This window comes from Astyanax mexicanus, chromosome 22 (genome assembly GCF_023375975.1).
Source record: "Astyanax mexicanus isolate ESR-SI-001 chromosome 22, AstMex3_surface, whole genome shotgun sequence".
Lineage (NCBI taxonomy): Eukaryota > Metazoa > Chordata > Actinopteri > Characiformes > Acestrorhamphidae > Astyanax > Astyanax mexicanus.
Window position 1 is genome coordinate 14111957 of NC_064429.1, and position 20846 is coordinate 14132802.

Below are 20846 nucleotides of genomic sequence, written 5' to 3' on the forward strand. Positions count from 1 at the left end.
GGTTTTGACACAAAATTGAGATGCATGGCCCAAATTTGATTTTTTTTAAGTCATATCTGACACAGGTATGTTGTTTGTGTTGCTGTGTGAAGAGAATTGGATCTGACTTTTTCAGTTCTGATTTAAGCCACTGAAATATGGTATGTTCATGTTACTTTATTTTGATTATTCAACTTTATATAGAAATTTCTAAAAAAAAAAAAATGTACCACTACATTGATGTATTACACACAGATTGATCTATTGTAAGCGTTTGTTTCTTTTAATGTTGATGATTTCTGGCTCACAGTCAATGAAAACCCAATAATCAGTAAATATCAGAAAATTTTAATATTATTTTGTGCCAGTTTGCCTGCTGGACAATGAAATCTGCATCTCCATTAAAGTTGTCAGCAGAGGGAAGCATGAAGTGCTGTAAAATGTTCTGGTAGAAGCTGCGCTGACTTTGGACTTTAGTTATAATATATTTGACCAACACCAGCAGATGACATGACTCTGCAGACCAGAGACATCAGATAATAAAATAGTTGTTTTTTTTCCTTCTTCTACTTTAATGTGAAAGGACTCATATGTCAATGAAGGAGTTTTGTGTCTAGAAGGAATACCGAAGATTACAGAATGCTACATCTTTGTGTTCTTTTAAAACCACATTAAACCAAGGAAGCTTCAACAACACATTAGGGAATTAACATGATATTAAGCATTGATAATCTTTATAGAAATTTAGAACACTGTGTATCTACTTCTGTGTCAAGCAGCAAAATATTGTAACATGACATGTTTGATTTAAAGTGACTTTGCACGTCCTGCGATGTGACTATTGCACGTGCACACATCGCGATGACTACACTTAAACAATATATCGTGCAGTCCTAGCATTCAGCTCTCATCTCTGTCTGACCTCTGTATTGAGTAATAGTGAGAGGACTGGGCCCCCAGTGCTCCTCTAAATCCACCACTAGAGGACCTCCTACAACTATTTCCACAAACCTTCAGTTCAGGAGGTCTGAGTTCACACTTCACACGAGGACATTTAAACTCAAGTTGAGCAAAAGCTTTCCAACAATATGAAATTAATAAATATATAAAATGAATCTATAAGTGTGTATGAGGAATGAATGTATGAAAACTGCCCAGAAGTATTTTCCTTACTGCAATTAATTAAAAATACAGTAAAGTACAGGTGATGTTCCACAGCAGTACTGGCTAAATATACTGTGGACAGATGAAACCAAAATTTAGTTGTTTGGAAGTAACACACAACGCTGTGTGTAGAGTGAAAAAGGCACAGCACACCATCATCAAAACCTCACCCAACTGTGAAACATGGCGGCGGGGGCATCATGGTTTGGGGCTGCTTTGCTGGACGGCTTGCCGTCATCAACTAAAAAAATAATAATTCTCAATACATTTTACCAAGTTTACCAAGACATTTTGCAGGAAAACTTGTCCACTGACTGAAGCTCAAATGAGGATGGATGATGCAACAGGACAACGACCCAAAACAGAAGTAAATCAACAACCGAACGGCTTCAACAGAAAAAAAATACGCCTTCTGGAGAGTACTGACCTTAACCCAGTTTAGTTGCTGTGGCATCGTGACCTCAAGAGAGAAATTAACACCAGAAATCCCAAGAATATTTCTGAACTGAAACAGTTTAGTGAAGAGGAATGATCCAAAATTCCTCCTGACTGTTGTGCAGATCTGATCTGCAACTACAGGAAACGTTTGGTTTTGTCTGTTGGGAACCAAATGGGAGTCGGTAAAGAATCAGGTGAGATATTTACCTGTGCTATTGCAGGTCTGATCTGCAACTACAGGAAATGTTTGGTTGAAGTTTTTGCTGCCAAAGGAGGGTCAACCAGTTATTAAATCCAAAGATTCACATACTTTTTTCACCCTCACTGTGAATGTTAACATGTTGTGTTCAATAAAATAATGCAAACATATGTTGTGTGTGGTAATAGTTTACGCAGACTGTGTTTGTCTATTGTTGTGACTTAGATGAAGATCACAACACATTTAAGAACCAATTTATGTAGAACCAATTTATGTAGAACCAATTTATGTAGAGTTGAGAGATGAGTGAGAGTAGTGAGAGTACTCAGGGTACGCCAGTCCACTAGAGGGCGACTGTGAGCTAAGCCGCTGAGCGGCCGGGCTGCGGGACTCGTGTGTGTTCCTGCTGTTGACGGCGTGTTTGGGAGAGCGGAGGCCTAGCGGAGAGTTATTATTATCACTAATAATTCTGAGATCCGCTGTTCCTAATCTTTTGTCAGTATGGGGAAGCTGAATGTGGTGGTGCTGAGATATCTGTCCCGGGAGGATTTCAGGGTTCTGACCGCCGTGAGTTTAACTTTATTACAGACAGACTGTAGTGTTTAAACTGAACTGGTGAACTAGCCTCAGTCAGATGAGCTCAGATCTGTAATAATAATAATACAGTACAGTATTACTGTGCTGTAACTCAGTGTAGCTCAGTGTGTTGATCTGAATGTATTGTACTGTAATACAGGTGGAAATGGGGATGAAGAACCACGAGATCGTACCGATGAGCCTGATCTCCTCCATCGCCTCTCTGAGACACGGGGGCTGTAATAAAGTGCTGAGGGAGCTGGTTAAACACAAGCTCTTAGCTTATGAACGATCCAAAAGTAAGTACAGTTTATCTGTATATTCATTTATTTATCTGTATATATATTTATTTATTTATTTGTGTTTATTTTTATCTGTATATATTTTTATCCGTATATTTATTTATCCCTATAATTATTTATCTGACTATTTATTTATTCGTATGTATTTTTATCCGTATTTTTATTTATTTGATTATTTATTTATCTGAATATTTATTTATCTGTATATTTGTTTATCTGTATATTTTTATCTGTATATGTATATTTATTTATTCCTATATATTTTTATCTCTATATATTTTTATCCATATGTATTTTTATCCGTATATTTATCTGTATTTTAATGTATCCATATATTTATTTATCTGACTATTTATTTATTGGTGTATACTTTTAGCCCTATATATTTTTAGCCCTATATATTTTTATCCGTAAACTTATTTTTCCGTATATTTATTTATCCGCGTATTTATTTATCTGACTATTTATTTACCTATATATTTATTTATTTGATTATTTATTTATCTGAATATTTATTTATCTGTATATTTGTTTATCTATATATTTGTTAATCTGTATATTTTTTTATCTGTATATATATATATATATATATATATATATATATATATATATTTTATCTCTCTATATTTTTATCCCTATATTTATTTATCTGATTATTTATTTATCTGTATATTTATTTAACTGAACACTTATCTGTAAGATTGTCAGGTTGGTGAATTAAGTTAAATAAATTAATTTTATTTGTGTTTATAGCTGTGCAGGGCTACAGATTAAATTATGGGGGCTATGATTACCTGGCTCTGAAGACACTGTCATCCAGAGATGTCATTCTGTCTGTTGGGAACCAAATGGGAGTTGGTAAAGAATCAGGTGAGCAACTAACCTCATATCTGATCATTTCTACTGATGAGATATTCCAAGTTTTTAGTGACACATTCAGATACAAGAGCTTCTTGCATATAAATGGCAAGTGCAGTCTGTATTTTTTTGTTTCTAAACTGAAAGCAGAAGCATTTCTGAGTGGAGAAAGGATAAGATGTTGTGTTTAATGGTACCAGTGTGCTCAAAAGACCCTCCCTGCTAAGCCTAATATATTCATTCTAAAAACTGGGGCATCGGGTCACTTTCAGAGGGAGTTCTAAATGGCCACGTCATGCATCTTTATGCACTTATGTCACACGTTCAGCCTCTAAAAGAGGATCCGGCTCAGTTTTACTGAATGCGAGCGGCTGGTGGAGCAATGGAGACTTCAGAAGGGGAAACTCAGAGTTCAGTAGTTCATTCACTCAGTAAAAACAAAGAAACGAAGGAGTGAAGCAGGTTCTGAAGCCAAAAAGGAACACGATAGAGTCTGTGCTAACTGGGATTAATAGCGAATTTGCATTTGAACGGTTGATAAAGCTCCGTGACCTGAAAGGACTCTCTCTCTGACTGAACATAACCTGGAAGCTACATAACCTATGTCATCCTCTCTGAAAGAAGATCCCATCACACCCGCCCAGTTTACAATAATTCTTCTGCATGCTCTGTGCAATTACTCATTTTTACCAGAGAGGGCCCTAAATCCCCCAAATTCCAAATTTTACGGACATTAGCTTTAACAGCCGACATGCTGTTAAATGAGCATTTTTATTTTGCCGCTTTATTAAGAACAAAAAGAACAACGTTACTTTAAAATATTTTCTCTAAGCGTATTTTAGATAATATCAGCATTAGATTGACAAAGCGATAACTATGTTATCGACTTATCGTACGTAAATTTTTTTAACCGCAATAATTTTTGCCGACGTCGATAACAGCCATTGGGCCCTTGAGTTTACATGAGAACGAGTCGTGATGTGCGTCTCTCTCGCCGACAGCGACATCTATCGGTTAGGAAATGAGTGTAGCGGCAAGCGGAGCTCATCAGTGATGGCGTCTGCACACACGTGCGCACGCACACACAAACACACACACACACACACAGCAGAGAAAACTTGTGCTTGCGAACGTATTCGAGGACTTTCTCTTAACTAAACCACTTTAGAGAGCGTTAAGAAGGTTTTTTAGAAGTCCGGATGGTGCGGGAGTATTTTGGCTTTAAGCCAAATGAGCGAGGAGAACCATCGACGCGAATCAGTCGGTATGTTGACTTGTTTCAAAACAGTGGAAACGAAGCTGAGATCTCATTTAAAGCACAACCATACAGCCCAATTTTCCGAGCTGAATACTGAATATGAATATTGTACCCCAGAGAGATCCTGCCTCAAGCCCCACAGGGTGAACATTCTGGTGTTTCTTGCTCTGAATTTGTCTGACAGTTACTTTAAAAAATACATTTATAGCAAGAGCTTTGGGCTGCTGAACCATATCATATGGCCACTTGGTAAATGTTGTCACTATTTGTTGTTTAATATTTAGTGCAGTTTTCTCTGAGTCCAGAGTGCTTGTACTTTACTTGTTTTATTTATTATGGACATTAAAATATTTGTATATTGGAAGCCCAGTGTAAAAAAGTTTAACTGTAAACTGGTGTAATAGTATTATTATGCTAGTATTTTATTACTGTGATACACTGTCTTAAAGCTCCTTTGGGAGCCCAGAAGCAGGAAAAAGCATTTTTTTTATAATTACCCTTTAAAATGACTATTATAACGATAATCGCAATAATTTCTGGGACAATATATCGTCCTGAAAATTTTGTTATCGTGACAGGCCTAACTTTATGATTGGTGTTTGGGGACATTATTAATATAGTAGTGTGGTTTTGGTCTGACAGATAATTTTCTACTGTATCATACTATCTCAGGGTGGAGTGAGCAGGGACAGAGCGAGCGACAGAGAAAGAGAGAGACAGTGGTAATGAGAACGAGCGAGAGAAACACTGTGTGAGAAAGCGAGAGACAGACAGCGTGAGTGTGCGATAGAGAGACAGAGTAAGCCTGAGAGATTTTTTAGACCGTTCGGTACTCGGTAGTACAAAAACATTTTGGTCGATACCAAGCCCTAGTTTTTACATTCACAAAAATAATTGAAATAGAGCTTGAATATGAGGTTTTAAACTATTTGTATTTCCATAACAGATATTTACATAGTAGCGAATGCTGAAGGGGAACAGTTTGCTCTGAAACTCCATCGGCTTGGAAGAACATCGTTCAGGAACCTGAGGAATAAGCGAGACTACCACAAACACAGACACAAGATGTCCTGGCTCTACCTGTCCCGGCTCTCCGCCATGAAGGAATACGCCTACATGAAGGTAACCACCACATGCTCCTAAACTAAACACACTGTAGTTATAGGATCATTACTTATGACAAGTATATTAACACTTTATACTCATTCTTCCTGCACCAGGATATCTAGTAATATTGTGTTTTCTTGCAGGCGTTGTATGACCGGGGCTTCCCAGTTCCAAAACCAGTGGACTACAACAGACATGCTATTGTTATGGAGCTCATAAACGGATATCCTCTGTGAGTTTCTTTATAATAAGAACATAATAAAGAAAATTCCAAATATTTGCGAGCCTGTAGATACAACTTTTTCAGAAAAATATACAATTATTACTTCAATTGTATTGGAACAGTGAGGCTGGTCTGTTTATTTCTGCTGTAGACAAAAAAAAACTTTGGGTTTGACATTAAAATATGAATATGAAAAAAAAAGAATCAACATTTTAGCTTTTATTTCCAGGTATTTAATACCTGGATCTGATACTTTTTCAGAAGATAGCACTCTGTCTGTCTTAATTCACCCATTTTTCATGTGTGCAAAAGTATTACACAATAAACACACTAAGAGTCGTACATTCAGTTTTAGATTTGGTTTTTGAGGGTGTAGACTGTACAGGTATAAAGTAACCAACAGGAAAACCAGAGAGCTGTCTATGGGCAATTGTGAAGCTGAGAGAAGATGGAAAATTAATCAGAGCTTTTGCACATAATTGCCATAGCCAGATCAACTAGCCAGAACAATGAAGAAGAAAGTCGTCACTGGTGTACTATATAACAGGTGATGAACAGGTAGACACAGCAGTTGATGACAGGAACATTCTGAGTGCTGTAAATAAAGACCCTAAAAGTACTGTTAGTGACATCAGCAACATCCTCCAGTCGGCAGGAGTGACGGTATCACAATCCTAAACTCTATAGAGCATGCATTTTACAGGCTAAAGAGGAGACTAAACCCAAAACAAACACCAACTGAAAGGGCTGCAGTGAAAGCCTGAAAAAGCAACATAACTGAAACATAAATGCAGATAAAAATTGGTGGTGGCTGTGGGTCACAGAAGTTGTTGCACTTTGTGTATTCACTTGTGTTATTCACTTTAATCTATTTTAATCTGTTCCAGTACTTTTGCTCATAAGAAAAATGTGGGTTCATTTTAAAAAGCTGAAATGTTGATCTTTTGTCTCCTATTCATCTTTCAATGCCAAACCCAAATGTTTTCAGTCTACAGCAAAATTAAAGGGATTGGCTGTATATCCCTGTATATCCCAACAGAATTTGAAATGCATGTGTAATGCATTTGTTTAACAGCATAAAAATAATGCACATACAGCTCTGGAAAAACAAATAAGAGACCACTTCAGTTTCTGAATCAGTTTCTCTGATTTTGCTATTTATTGGTTTATGTTTGAGTAAAATTAACATTGTTGTTTTATTCTATAAACTATGGACAACATTTCTCCCAAATTCTGTATAAAAATATTGTTATTTAAAGCATTTATTTGCAGAAAATGAGAAATGGCTGAAATAACGCAATAATGCAAATATAAGTTAATATTCATGAGTTCAGAAATCAATATTTGGTGGAATAATCCTGTTTTTTAATCACAGTTTTCATGCATCTTGGCATGTTCTCCTCCACCATTCTTACACACTGCTTTTGGATAACTTTATGCCACAACTGGTGCAAAAATTCAAGCAGTTCAGCTTGGTTTGATGGCTTGTGATCATCCATCTTCCTCTTGATTATATTCCAGAGGTTTTCAATTTGGTAAAATCAAAGAAACTCATTATTTGTAAGTGGTGTAATTTTTTTCCCAGAGCTGTAAATAGCAACAAGCCTACGAAAGCAGTGGGAGGAGAAAGAAAAGGAAAAAAGACTTGAATGTGCTGTCTGTTTTTTTTTTACAGGTGTCAGGTGCGGGAGATTGAAGACCCTGCTTCGTTGTACAGTGAAATCATGGAGCTGATCGTGAAACTGGCTAATCATGGACTGATCCATGGGGACTTTAATGAGTTCAACTTGATGCTTGATGACCGTGATCATGTGACCATGATCGACTTCCCACAGATGGTGTCCACTTCCCATCAAAATGCAGAATGGTAACTCTTCAGCAGAATTTGATCATTTTTTTACAGCTTAAAAATGTTAACATAGACTGTAAATTATGTTGTTAATCTACAGATTTAAAAAGTGTGGTAAATTATGTTTATTTTATTTGTGTGTAAACTGGATTGTTTCACGTTTCCTCCAGGTACTTTGACCGTGATGTCAAGTGCGTAAGAGATTTCTTCATCAAACGATTCAACTATGAAAGTGAATTGTACCCAACATTTAAAGATATCAGGTGTGCAATCAATTTATTTTTCTTTTCCAACACGGGTTAAATGTTTGTGTGTTTTAGGGCTGCAATGATTAGTTGATATAACAGTGTAAACTTTTTTTTTTGGTCGACTTTAAATTTCATTACTGACTAATCGTAATTTGTAACAGTACTGCATTACGTAAAGTGCTGGAGACCTGTGTCTCCAACAGTGCCCAAACACAACAGATTACAAGTTTACTTAATAAAATAGTTATTATATTAAATGTTATACCACAGTTAGTTCCGACCCTGCTATGTGATTGGCAGAGAGGCGTTCTATGAGTGTCGTTATCAGATGGTAATGCACTGAAACCAAAGCTCTCCATGTATTACTCCGCCACATACAGGTAAACTAGCAACGATGCAGCGCTTACAAGCCAAATACAAACCAAATGCGATGTCAGTGTACACCAATGGGAGCCACTGGATCCCATGGACACAGTAAAGAAACGCATGTAAATGCAAATAAATAAGCCCAGCGAATCCAAAATACACATTATTACAAACATTATCAGCCATGAATATCAGGTTAAGAGTTCTGATTAAAATAAAAGCTGAAGTGTGTATATTTTTCAGTTAATATGGGGTATTTTAAGCTGAATGTAAGGTGGACTCTTGTAGTTCTACAGGTCTTGGCGCTGGGGGCGCCGAAGTAAACAAAACTTTAATTCTTAAAAAAACATTTTTCAATCTTTAATCTACACAGATTTCTCTCCTAAAGAGAAATATGGCCTTGTGCATACGACCGCATCACAGCAGTGCCAATAAGACACGTTATAGCACTCCCTCTTATGTATTATTGCTAAGTTATATTAAACTTTCCACGTTTAAACAACATTTGGACATTTAAAAATAATTTAAATCTTATGTTCAGCTGTTTCTGTTGTTTTTAGAGAAGAAGGAAATGGCAGAGATAATTGTTGACTAATTGACTAATCGAAAAAATTATTATCAGATTAGTCGATTACCAAAATAATCATTAGTTGCAGCTCTAGTGTGTTTAAATCCTTTTCTTTGATGGTAAACTGATATTTATATGTTGTTAAACAGAAAGGCCTGCTCGCTTGATGTGGAGATCTCAGCCAGTGGTTACACAAAAGAGCTGCAGCAGGACGACCAGCTTCTCCACCCAGTTGGTCCAGAAGGTGAAGACAGTCAGAGTGGTGATGAGGAGGCTGATGATCCCCTAGCACCAGAGCTGGCCTCCGAGGAGCCTATTGACATTGAAGAGTACAAACATGCCATGCTGGAACTTGAGGGGCTGAAGATCAGTGAAGAGACTTTATCAGGACAGAAAGAGGAAGTGGAACACGAGGACACTAGCTCTGCTCCTGACGTCTGCTCCGGGAACGTTCAGAATGAAGTTACAGACAGTCCCAAACACTTGCAGAGCGAAGAGGAGCTTGAGAATGAGGATGAGGACGAGTGCCCGGACTTAGTTGATCTTTCAGCTTGCAACAAAGAATTCAAGCCTTTCAGGTTTGTATGGAACAGTCGTGATCACGCGATTAAACTGATTTAGTCAGAAATTAAAACAAAAATCAATTAGCTATTACCTTTACAACAATTTAAAAACAACGTTAGCAGGCAAATTGCAGAATTCTAATTTGTTTGCTTTCCAAGTTGAATAAATATTCACTTATAAACATTTTTGCATCCTTTATTTTTAATCATTTTAAAATACTTTATTGTTTACCTTTCCTATAAAGGATGTTTATTATAAGGATAATGTATTTTTTGTTGAATTGTTTAATTAATTTTTTTGTTAATTAGGTCAGTTTTTCAATTATAGGGTCACTGCAAGTATGTTGTGCTTTTTGGCATTCATAACAAAAAAATTATGTCTAATTTTTAATAGTATTTTTCAGATGCCAGACTTCACTTTTAATTTCCTGACATTCATGCATCTTATTTCACAGAAACACATTTAAATAGCATACTATTTTTTTATGAAAACAGCCACACAAATAATTAAGGTGATCAAATAATAATTAGTTAATGGCTAATGCATTATGATTAATATAATTACATGGTAAAAACAAAGTATCTAAAGTATTTTATTTCATGTAATATCAGTTCCGTGCAGCTGAAATAACTAAACTTTGGTAGCAATCAAACATCCAGCTGTTCTGTGACCTTTTTCTTCCATTAGTGACTTTCTGCTATTCTCAAAGTTTGATTGGCAGATTAGCTAATTGTCTGAATGTTTTCTATTATGCAGAGATGAAGACAGTATGCTTCACATTAATGAACACAGGCGAAGAACATCTAGTGAAACGTCCATCGGAAGTGTTGCCAGCTGCTCCACGATTCCCCCAGTGAGTATCAACAGTGGTCCAGCGGTCTAAAGCGCTGCCACTATGAGCTGGAGGTCGCAGGTTCGAACCCCCGCTCATGCAGCTTTGCCATCAAGCTGCCGGCGCTCAGAGGGAGCAAAATTGGCCCTGCTCCCTCCGGGTGGGTAGATGGCGCTCTCTCCCCACATCACTCCTAGGGTGATGTCTGCAGCACAGGGTGTCTGTGATGCTACTTGGCAAAGCTGCATTAGCATTGAAAGCTTGAAAAGCTTGAAAACACCCTCCTGGTGTGTTGGGGCATCACTAGTAATAGTGGGAGTCCTGATGAGTGGGTTGGGTAATTAGCCGTGTAAATTGATATTAATAAAAATAAAAGAAAATGAAAGGAATCTGAGGATAATCTGTTGTGCTCATTCTGCTGCATGACTCGACTGCACTTAAAGGAATGGTAGGGGTGCAGATTTTAAATTTACACAATTCATAAAATGGAAAGGCAATTCATTGAATTGACAACACACAACAAACTGTAGTGTATCGTATTTTTCGCACTCTAAGGCGCAGTATCAATAAATTTTTTTGGGTCTATTTTCATACACAAGGCGCACTGGATTATAAGGCGCATATTAAGAGACACTAGAATAAAAATGTATAATTCAGCGGTCTCACCGCTGGGTGGTGGTGTTGGGGGAGGGAATAGCTAACTAAGTTATGTAAAGCTAAGCTAAATTAACAAAACTATTTAAAAAAAGACTCAAACGAGTGCTGAATGTTAATCTACACAGATTTCTCTTCTGAAAACTGTTTATTTGGGTGAGTAAAGTGCTTCTGTTTATTTACAGTAAGCTTAGAATCCTACATTTCTCAAGCACTAAGGCTGGGGCATTAGCATTAGCGGCTAACCGCTAGCGCTACAGCGCAGAGGAACCCTGAGGGTTCCAGGAAGCCAGGGTGATATTAGCTAGCGGATTTTCCCATGTAGCTTGTTTTAACATGGTAAACACGCAGACTACAGTCTAATATACTACTCTCTGAACGCAAAAGAGCTAGTGTGGTTAGTGGGTAATGCTACTAATGCTCTAGCAGTGCTAGCCAGGGTTAGCAGCAGGCTACAGGCCAATAATTCTCACCTCTGAATGGGGAAATAGTGGTTTGTGGCTAAGGCTAATACTGCTCCAGTCTCTGTGCTGGAGAACTAAATTGAAACTCTTGTATAATGCTGTACTTCAGCAGAGTGACTTTACTGCTCCTTAATACCTGACTGGTAAAATGTATACATAAGATGCTCCGAATTATAAGGTGCAGTGATTATTTTTGGAAACATTAAAGGATTTTAAGTGCACCTTAGTCCAAAAAATATGGTAAATCATGTGCTAGACTTCACCCTGTTCAGAAAATTAGTGATTTGAGCAATTGGCCATTCAAACTGTGCAGGTAAAACTTGACATACTTTTTTTATTTATTTATTTAAAGCAGCACTAGGTAGGATTTCCTTGATTTTTTATCTTTTTAAAGAAGTAAAATTACAGCTTGAAACTCACTGCAGCGCTGCATTGAGGTGTAATAGGAGGAATAGCGGTGCTCTCGTCTCTGTGCCGGAGCTCCTCTGAGCTCAAACCAGACTCTGTAAGTTTTCCGAGGCGGCCGTGACCAATGCTCGTGAGAACTGCGACCTGCTTTCCGACCTTTAGTTCTAACAGTTCTACGAGGACTACTGGTTCATTCTTTACAAACTAACATACAGACACTCTGGAAGCTGAAAAAGAGACTAAATATGTCTGTGAAAGCCAGAAAACGAGAAAGAGAAACTAATCCGCCTTTTGAGCCCACGAGCACAAAACCTCAATCCTACCTAGTGGAGCTTTAAGTGGATGTTCTGGAAGATTCCAGATGAAAACTGATGCACATAATTTCTTACTTAATGTCTTCATTTGGTCAGGTGTAAATGGAATGGGAATAATTTTTATACGGACATTATTTAAATTTATGAATCATATGAGATGCGTGTCGTAACAACTGTCCTCTTTCTCTCCTTTTTGCAGGAAGTGATCAGACAGAAAGTCAGGAGACAGCTCACAAAGCAGCAAAAGGCCGCTCAGAGACGACGCCTACAAAAAGGGGAGGCCAACCTGGTGACCAAGGAGAGGAGAGAGAACCTGAACAACATCAAGGGCAGCTTAGAGGCTGCTCAGTTCTGGGGCTGAAGATACTGGAGGGCATTATGCAGTCAATGAAGATTTCCTACCAGCAGCTTACAGTCATTACACTCTGTCCCAGTGTTTCCTGAACTGATCTGAACAGTCATTAAAGGAGGAGGAGAACAGTTTCTATAGACTTGCAGCATAGACTTTAAGGTTTGGCCCTAAACATAAAAAAACATTATGAAAACATGAATTGTAACATGCGTCTAAGATTATAGACCTGATTTGCGTACTGCCCCCTGGGATTTAATGATGTCTAATGCTGGGTCAGTGCTCTGAGCCTCAGAGTTTCCTCAGAAACTGGCCTCATTATGGTGACACTGGGATGTTGCCTCTGCTATATTGTGTAGGAACTTAATAAACTCTTTTTGTTGAATTTATGATCTTTTGGGTGCCTGATTTCACCCTGCATTTCTGACCTGGACTTCAAAACACACTTGGTTAAGTTAGCTAAAGAGGACTGAATAAAGTCATAGGTTAGAGTGCGAGTCTGCAAATATTTTCTTACCATAAACAAAAGAAAAGAAGCACCAGAAAACTAACAAATAATTAGAATTTTTATTAGAATTAACCAGAGCAACTTACAAAAGTGCTTTGTTGTTTACTTTGCTAGTTTGTAGAGGCTAAAATCAAAGATACATCAGACTTAGATACTGATAAATACAAGTCTGCATGGATACATAGAAAATAAATTGCTAATTTAGGAACTCTGTGAATAACCAGGTGTTCATTAAACTATATTTTCCGAAGTCTTTCTCTCTGCCACTGAAACCAGAAAGTCCAGCTCAACTCCCAACACTGGCCACCACCTGACCAGCTTTTCCAGCCATGTTGCATCTCTCGTCATGTGGAGACGAGCGTAAAGGAGAACAGTCGAAGAGAGCTTCCTACAGATGTTAAAGAACCACAGCTTATTCAGAAAATAAATGGTTTAGAAGCCACTTCTCACTAAAGGCATGACAGCACATCTAAAGTTTGCCAAAAGGCACCTGAAGGTTGAAACAAAATTCTCTTGTCTGATGAAACAAAGATCTCAAAATTAAAAAAACGAAGATTAAATGCGGAGGAAAAATTGTACCCGTGCTTTTAGCACAAATATGGTGAATATGGGTGCTGTCTTTTCAATTTTTGTTTGTCTTGTTCATCTTCTTATTAATATTATAAGTCATAATAGAATTTTCACAGCAATAACAATAAATTAATTGACATATGATTCATTAATATCACTGTTTTTAGTTAATTAACTAATACATTATTAGTTTACACTGTATACTTCCTGTTATTATTTGTTTAGAAATTATTTTCCAGTATTTTGTTTTGAGAGGTCTTTGAAAACTGTATCATCATAAATAATAAAACATAAATTGTCTTCTGGGCAGCATCATTTTTAATGGGTTAAGGTGCACTTTTACAAGATTGTCTTGCAAGAGAAATTTTTAATAATGGACATCTTTTTGATAAATGTGCCAAGGCTTTCATTAATGTGGCATTCATTTTTGACAGCAAATTGGAATAGTAATTATCACAATACTGAGGCTTTTGGCAAGATTCTGATTCTTTTTTACTATTTAACATAGTTATAAGACTTCAAACTACACAGAAATCATATTTACCCAGATTTATCATTTTATATTTTACTTGCATGCATTGTTTCACCTTGTCATCCTGCTCGCAATGACAGGGTGGACAATTTTAGAAAAACTGGCATTTAATAAAACGTGGTTGACCTAGAGTTGCAAACATGTTCAAGATGACCATGTTGTGGATGGTCAAGACATATTCTGATGGGCTATATTCATATTCTTAAAATTTTACCATGACAGAATGTTCAGTGGAAGCCTTACTTTGGGAAATTATGGAGAGAATAAGATAATTATTAGGTTAAATTAATATTATAATTTGTGTGGATAAGTGTGGATAAATGATGAACTAAACCTAATTCGATTAATATGCACAATAATAAATCAGTAAACAAGGGGACTCTACTGTTACTTGAACTTACTTCTGTTACTGGAACAAACTCCTGTTAATCTTTATGATTTGAGTAACAGGAACGAAGGTAACAGAAATGAGTTTTTAGCATAGAATTAGCAAAAACATGAAAAATAACTAAATAGTGGCTATGCTAATAGCATAAGGACACTGAGCACATTCTTCTTTTTCCCAAAATTTGCATAATAAAAAAAAGATCTAAGAATTGATTTAGGTAACAGGACAGAGCATTGAGGTTAATATCCTCAGCCATAGTTACAATAAGATCAAATATACAGAAAACAAATGAGGGAACTTAATTTTGGTCTTCTCATGATCTTCAGAATAACCAACTGATGTCACTTCCACAATGCAAAAAAAAAATACATCTCTGAATGATTTTATAGTATATTTTTATGGTAAAATGTATAGGTAGAGAGTGGGGACAGGTAACAAATGCTATTTGTAGTATTTTTTTATTCATTTTTAAATAGCATATCTTATTTTTGCAATTGGGTCAATGTACAATACACTATGCTTAATAATAAAATGTATTTTAAAGTTATTTTGTGTGCAAATTTATACATGTAATTACCTGTGGACAGAAATGGCACAGATTTGGCAGAATATGCAATTTATATTTATATAAATTATTTTTTAAAAGTGCGTTTCAGTATTGTCCCTGCTCGCTCGCCGTCGGAAGGTGGAGCATCATGTGACTGCAGATTTGCGATAGACTTCCAGGAACGAACCAAAACAAGCGCTGGAGAGAGAGAGACCCAGCAGCGCCCAGAGAAACCCAGCCCGTACCCGGCCTGCTCCTCACCTAACCCGGCCACCCGCTCCCCCAGCGCCGCCGCTTCGCCCCGCCGGACTACGGTTAGTAATGTGGGGGTCTGGTGTGTTTGTGTGTGGGGGGGCAAGAGGTGTCGGGCTGTGTGTGACAGACAGGCGGACACTGGACTTCAAAAACACACACACACAAACACACAGACACAGTCTCAGCCTCAGCCTGTATAACCAGGTTAAAACAACATCCGGGGGACCAACAGCCAACCCCCAGCCTTACTGATATAAACTCATCATAACAGATATAATAACTCCTCTACTGACCTATAAATAAATTCAGCCTGGATACAGAATCACCAGCAGCTCAATATCCTCACTGTAATTCTAACTGATCATATGATCTTATTACTTTACTGGTTAACATTCCAGTTACAGTTATCTACAGATACTTTTATACTAGTCGAAATTGTGTTGACAGATATTTACACTGTAATTCTGAGTTAAAACATTTGCTCATATTAATAAATGAATTTTTACTGGTACAAATGCTAATTTAACATATCTCAGCATGTCTCACTAATTACATTTTGGCTGGTAGTAATGTTAATTTTTGATGTGTGCCGTTTTATGTTTATAAAGTTTCTAAAATATAGTTGTTGATGTCTAGATTTAGAGTTTTAACTCTAGATAAGAGTTTTAAAATGTTGTAGATTATAGGTAAATAATGGTAACATGACTAGTCAAAATACATTAAGGAAGGTTGTTTTTTTTTTTAGAAAGGCTTTATGTATCTGTATATCCAGTTGTATTACTAGTAAACATTAAGTGGCCGATTTCTGAAAGTTTGAGCTTTTACTAGTAAAACATTTAATTACAAAGATCTGTGTTTTAAGTGTTTACTAGAGAAGTGTAGTAGAGACTCTGTCTTTATGAAAGACTCGACAAAAACAATTAACATTCTAATCACTTGTGTTTATTTAGAAACCTGGATAACTGGAAAATAACGTAAAATGAAATGAAAAGATGATGGCTGAAGCAGTGAGACCAAAGAAATCAAAGTCAAAGTCCTCTGGAAAGTCACAGGTAAAAAATAGAAACGCTAATTTTGTTAGTTGCTTTTATGTGACACTTAATGATTTATGTTTATGAAATGTTTTTTTTTTGTAAAACTGTAAAACAAATGACTCTCATTATATTTCCCATTACAGTGGCCTTCAACAGCAGGTTATTCATAGTTATATTTTAATGTTTATTTTAGTCATGTTCCCTTTAATTAGTGATGCACCAAAATGAAAATGTTTGTCTGAAACTGTTTTTTTTCTTTTAGTTTTTTATTAAATATTTTCTATTGCTTATTAAATAAAATATAATTATGAAACCACTATTTAAAAATATTTATTGAACAGTTAACATTTTTAAATCCCAACCTACAAACCACAATACATTTATCTCAGCAGTGCTATTCTACTTAAGCAGTGCTGTTCTAGACACATATTTAGCTAGGTTAGCTACCTCAGCAGTGCTATTATCTTCATTACCTCAGCAGTGTTATTATCTTTATGCTGAGGTAATGAACATAATAGCACTGCTGAGGTAATGAAGAGAATAGCACTGCTGAGGTAATGAAGAGAATAGCACTGCTGAGATAATAAACATAATAGTACTGCTGAGGTAATAAACATATTAGCACTGCTGAAGTAATGAACATATTAGCACTGCTGAGGTGATGAAGAGAATAGCACTGCTGAGGTAATGAAGAGAACAGCACTGCTGAGGTATTGAGAACAGTACTGCTGAGGTAATGAAGAGAATAGCACTGCTGAGGTAATGAAGAGAACAGCACTGCTGAGGTAATGAAGAGAATAGCAGTGCTAAGATAATGAACGTAATAGCACTGCTGAGGTAATGAAGAGAACAGCACTGCTGAGGTAATGAGAACAGTACTACTGAGGTAATGAAGAGAATAGCACTGCTGAGGTAATGAAGAGAAAAGCACTGCTGAGATAATCACGAGAATAGCACTGCTCAGGTAATGAAGAGAATAACACTGCTTAGGTAATGAGGAGAATAGCACTGCTGAGGTAATGAAGAGAATAGCACGGCTGAGATAATAAAGGGAATAGCACTGCTGAGGTAATGAAGAGAATAGGACCACTGAGGTAATAAAGAGAATAGCACTGCTGAGGTAATGATGAGAATAACACTGCTAAGGTAATGAGGAGAATAGCACTGCTGAGGTAATGAAGAGAGTAGCACTGCTGAGGTAATGAAGAGAATAGCACTGCTGGGGTAATGAAGAGAATAGCACTGCTGAGGTAATGAAGAGAATAGCACTGCTGAGGTAATAAAGATTAAAGCATTGCTGAGGTAATGAAGAGAATAGCACTGTTGAGGTAATGAAGAGAATAGCACTGCTGAGGTAATGAAAATAAAAGCATTGCTGAGGTAATCAAGAGACCTCAGCAGTGCTATTCTCTTCATTACCTCAGTAGTGCTATTCTCCTCATTAACTTAGCAGTGTTATTCTCCTCATTACCTCAGCAGTGCTATTCTCTTTATTACCTCAGCAGTGCTATTCTCTTCATTACCTCAGCAGTGCTATTTTCATCAGTAGTTTAATGAACTAGGCAGTAGAGGTTTAGTCATGTACCTCTGTTCATGTGTGGTGCTCAGGTCATATCTAGCTAACTAACCTTCAATTTACACAAAGAAAGACAGTCAAACTTTTGGTAAACAAACAAATGCTAAAGCTAAGTCAGCTAACATTTCTGTAGTAGCCATATACAGCCTGTATCTTTCAATGCTTTGTTTAAATACATTTCTGGGAGTGTAAATATAAATTTAAACAGCATGAATGTTTGAACAGCAGTACTTAGACATGCAGCACTGTCCAGTCCAGGGGAAGAGTTAGGGTGGACTTTGAGCCTGGCTCCACTGCTGAAAAAAGTTCTAATCTTAAAGGAAGCACAGCGATATGACTTATTATTCTATTATATATTTTTTTTACTTATAAGGCTGAACACTTTCTTTACTATGTGTCCATAATATTAAACTATTACAGAGCTCTAGCTGTTTTTCAGAATATCTAAGCTAGGAACATTACCCGTGTAGTTACTGAATAATATGTTTCAGAAATAATAAACCTGGAAATTTAAGGGATTAGTACATTAAACCTTTTGGGCCTGTAAAGGAGTTGTTTTGTCACTCTCTAAACTATATTCTAAATTTCATTCCAGTTACTGTATAACTGTATTAATACTGTATGTATTTATGTTTAGTAGTACCGATAAGCTTGGAGTTCACTGTTTTTTGTGTTTTCTCTCTTTTTTTTAAGGAAAAAAAGCAGAGACATGCTGAGAGCACAAAGGCATCTACTGGACCTGTGTTACCCTGCGCTCCTGTTCCTGAGCTCACTGCTGAATTCACAGATGTTCCTCTCAGTCTGCCACCTGAGCTGTCAGCTTCTGCCCGAGAACTTCTTCCCCAGTCCTCAGAAGACCAACATGAGAAAGCAGAGAAGGACCAAAACAAACAAAAGCTGGGTGATAGGACTGAGACCTATAGCACTGCAGATGCAGAGCCCAAGCTGTTATCACAAGATCTGCAGATTAAAGTGGACCAACCTTCTCCTGCCTTTAAGTTGAGCCAATGTGATCAGAAAGTCCTGGACATTAAGGAGGAGCCTTTTAACGTCTCTGCCCTTTACCCTGCTCTGCCTTCTCTGTCTGTAGAGACTCAGCTCCTGGTCAACCCAGCTACCATCAGCTCTGGATTAGTGGAAGCGTCTCTTATGCCACTAGTAGTTGAAACAGCAGAAGCACCTGGGCAGGTGGGTCTGGCTCCAGCTGTTCTTCCTCTGGCTGATCAGGAGTCCTCACCCCCTAGCCTGGTTCCCGTAGAGCTGGTGGAGTCTGAAATGACTGAAAGGACCCAGGAGAGGCTGTACCCAGAGCTGCCCCGACCATGCCAGACAGTCCAAGCCTTCACCTTCGAGCAGCTGAGGATGTGGGAGCCGGGGTCGTGGCTGGAGAACGTGGAGCTCCATGCTTCAGAATTCCAGGCCCTGGCCCACCAAGAGGGCCATGAGCTGCATGAGCTGCTGCTGAACTACTGGAGGTGCCGTAAGCAGTTGAGCCAGGCACAGGCTGAGCTGCAGGCAGCCAACTCCGACTGCAAGAGTGCGCAGAATCGCCTGTGGAGCTTTAGGGATGAGCAGCTAACGCTACAGGTTAGAAAAAAAAAACCTTGAACCACAAGAAGCTTTTTGTGGTATAGGCTTGAATTTTTCACTGATAGGAAAATAATGTGTACATTTTAAATCCTTATTTGTTTGTGTGTGGACACAAAACATTCCTAATTTATTTTTAAGCACCTATTTTTATTTACATAATCGACATGTGGATCACAGAATATGGGTACGAACACTTGAATGTTGAAATGACTGTTGAAATTCCCATCCCTTTTTTGTGATGCCTTACCTAGCTAAAGTTAGCTAACCGTATCTAAATCCAGCACACCATCTGTCTTGTCTTGTCCTTCTGGGATTTAAACCTTCATCTGCTAAATGTTTTGCCTACATTTACTTACATTTATTCTGTTTCTGGTCTTTAGAATTTAGTTTTTTTTACTGTTAAGAACATAATTTATTTGTTGGTTTTAAAATCTACATTATTTTGTATTTTACAATTTTACTCTGAGGTCAGCTTACAATGATTGAGTTGCCGTATGTCACAAAATAGTCAATAATTTTTTAAGCAGTTGTTTTTTCTTCATAATCTGCTTCATGTGTTTTTGACGTGAAAGCATAGTCGCACATTCTGTGTCTCTGTGCATCTTTTGCCTTTAAAAATGCAACATTTGCACAGGTGGTGTTAGTATTAAAGGAACAGTAAGTACAGTCATATGAAAAAGTTTGGGCACCCCTATTAATCTTAATCATTTTTAGTTCTAAATTTTCAGTTTGATATATCTAATAACTGAGGGACACAGTAATATTTCAGGACTGAAATGAGGTTTATTGTACTAACAGAAAATGTGCAATATGCATTAAACCAAAAATTGACTGGTGCAAAAGTATGGGCACCCTTATCATTTTGTTGATTTGAATACTCCTAACTACTTTTTTGACTTACTGAAGCACAAAATTGGTTTTGAACTTCATAGCCAGGTGTATCCAATCATGAGAAAAGGTATTTAAGGTTGCCAATTGCAAGTTGTTCTCCTATTTGAATCTCCTCTGAAGAGTGGCATCATGGGCTCATCAAAACAACTCTCAAATGATCTAAAAACAAAGATTGTTCAACATAGTTGTTCAGGGGAAGGATACAAAAAGTTGTCTCAGAGATTTAACCTGTCAG

At 37.2% G+C, this 20846-nt stretch overlaps 2 protein-coding genes across 4 annotated transcripts in view; both read left to right on the forward strand.

The window, feature by feature from the left end:
* The first annotated feature begins 2154 nt into the window (after positions 1-2154).
* riok2 (RIO kinase 2 (yeast)) lies at positions 2155-13109 on the forward strand. Its single transcript, XM_022662657.2, has 10 exons — positions 2155-2347; positions 2517-2655; positions 3412-3528; positions 5721-5896; positions 6025-6113; positions 7780-7971; positions 8124-8216; positions 9285-9713; positions 10456-10552; positions 12571-13109. The coding sequence occupies exons 1-10, from the start codon at positions 2282-2284 to the stop codon at positions 12730-12732; spliced, it is 1560 nt and encodes a 519-aa protein (XP_022518378.2). The 5' UTR covers positions 2155-2281; the 3' UTR covers positions 12733-13109.
* A 2309-nt stretch (positions 13110-15418) lies between these two features.
* epg5 (ectopic P-granules autophagy protein 5 homolog (C. elegans)) overlaps positions 15419-20846 on the forward strand; it is a 59384-nt gene continuing 53956 nt past the window's right edge. For all 3 annotated transcript variants that reach the window (XM_049470377.1, XM_049470378.1, XM_007237963.4), the window contains exons 1-3: positions 15419-15579; positions 16471-16572; positions 18824-19717. In XM_049470377.1, coding sequence (XP_049326334.1) covers positions 16513-16572; positions 18824-19717 — 954 coding nt within the window. In that variant the 5' untranslated portion in view covers positions 15419-15579; positions 16471-16512. The remainder of the gene's footprint in view (positions 15580-16470; positions 16573-18823; positions 19718-20846) is intronic.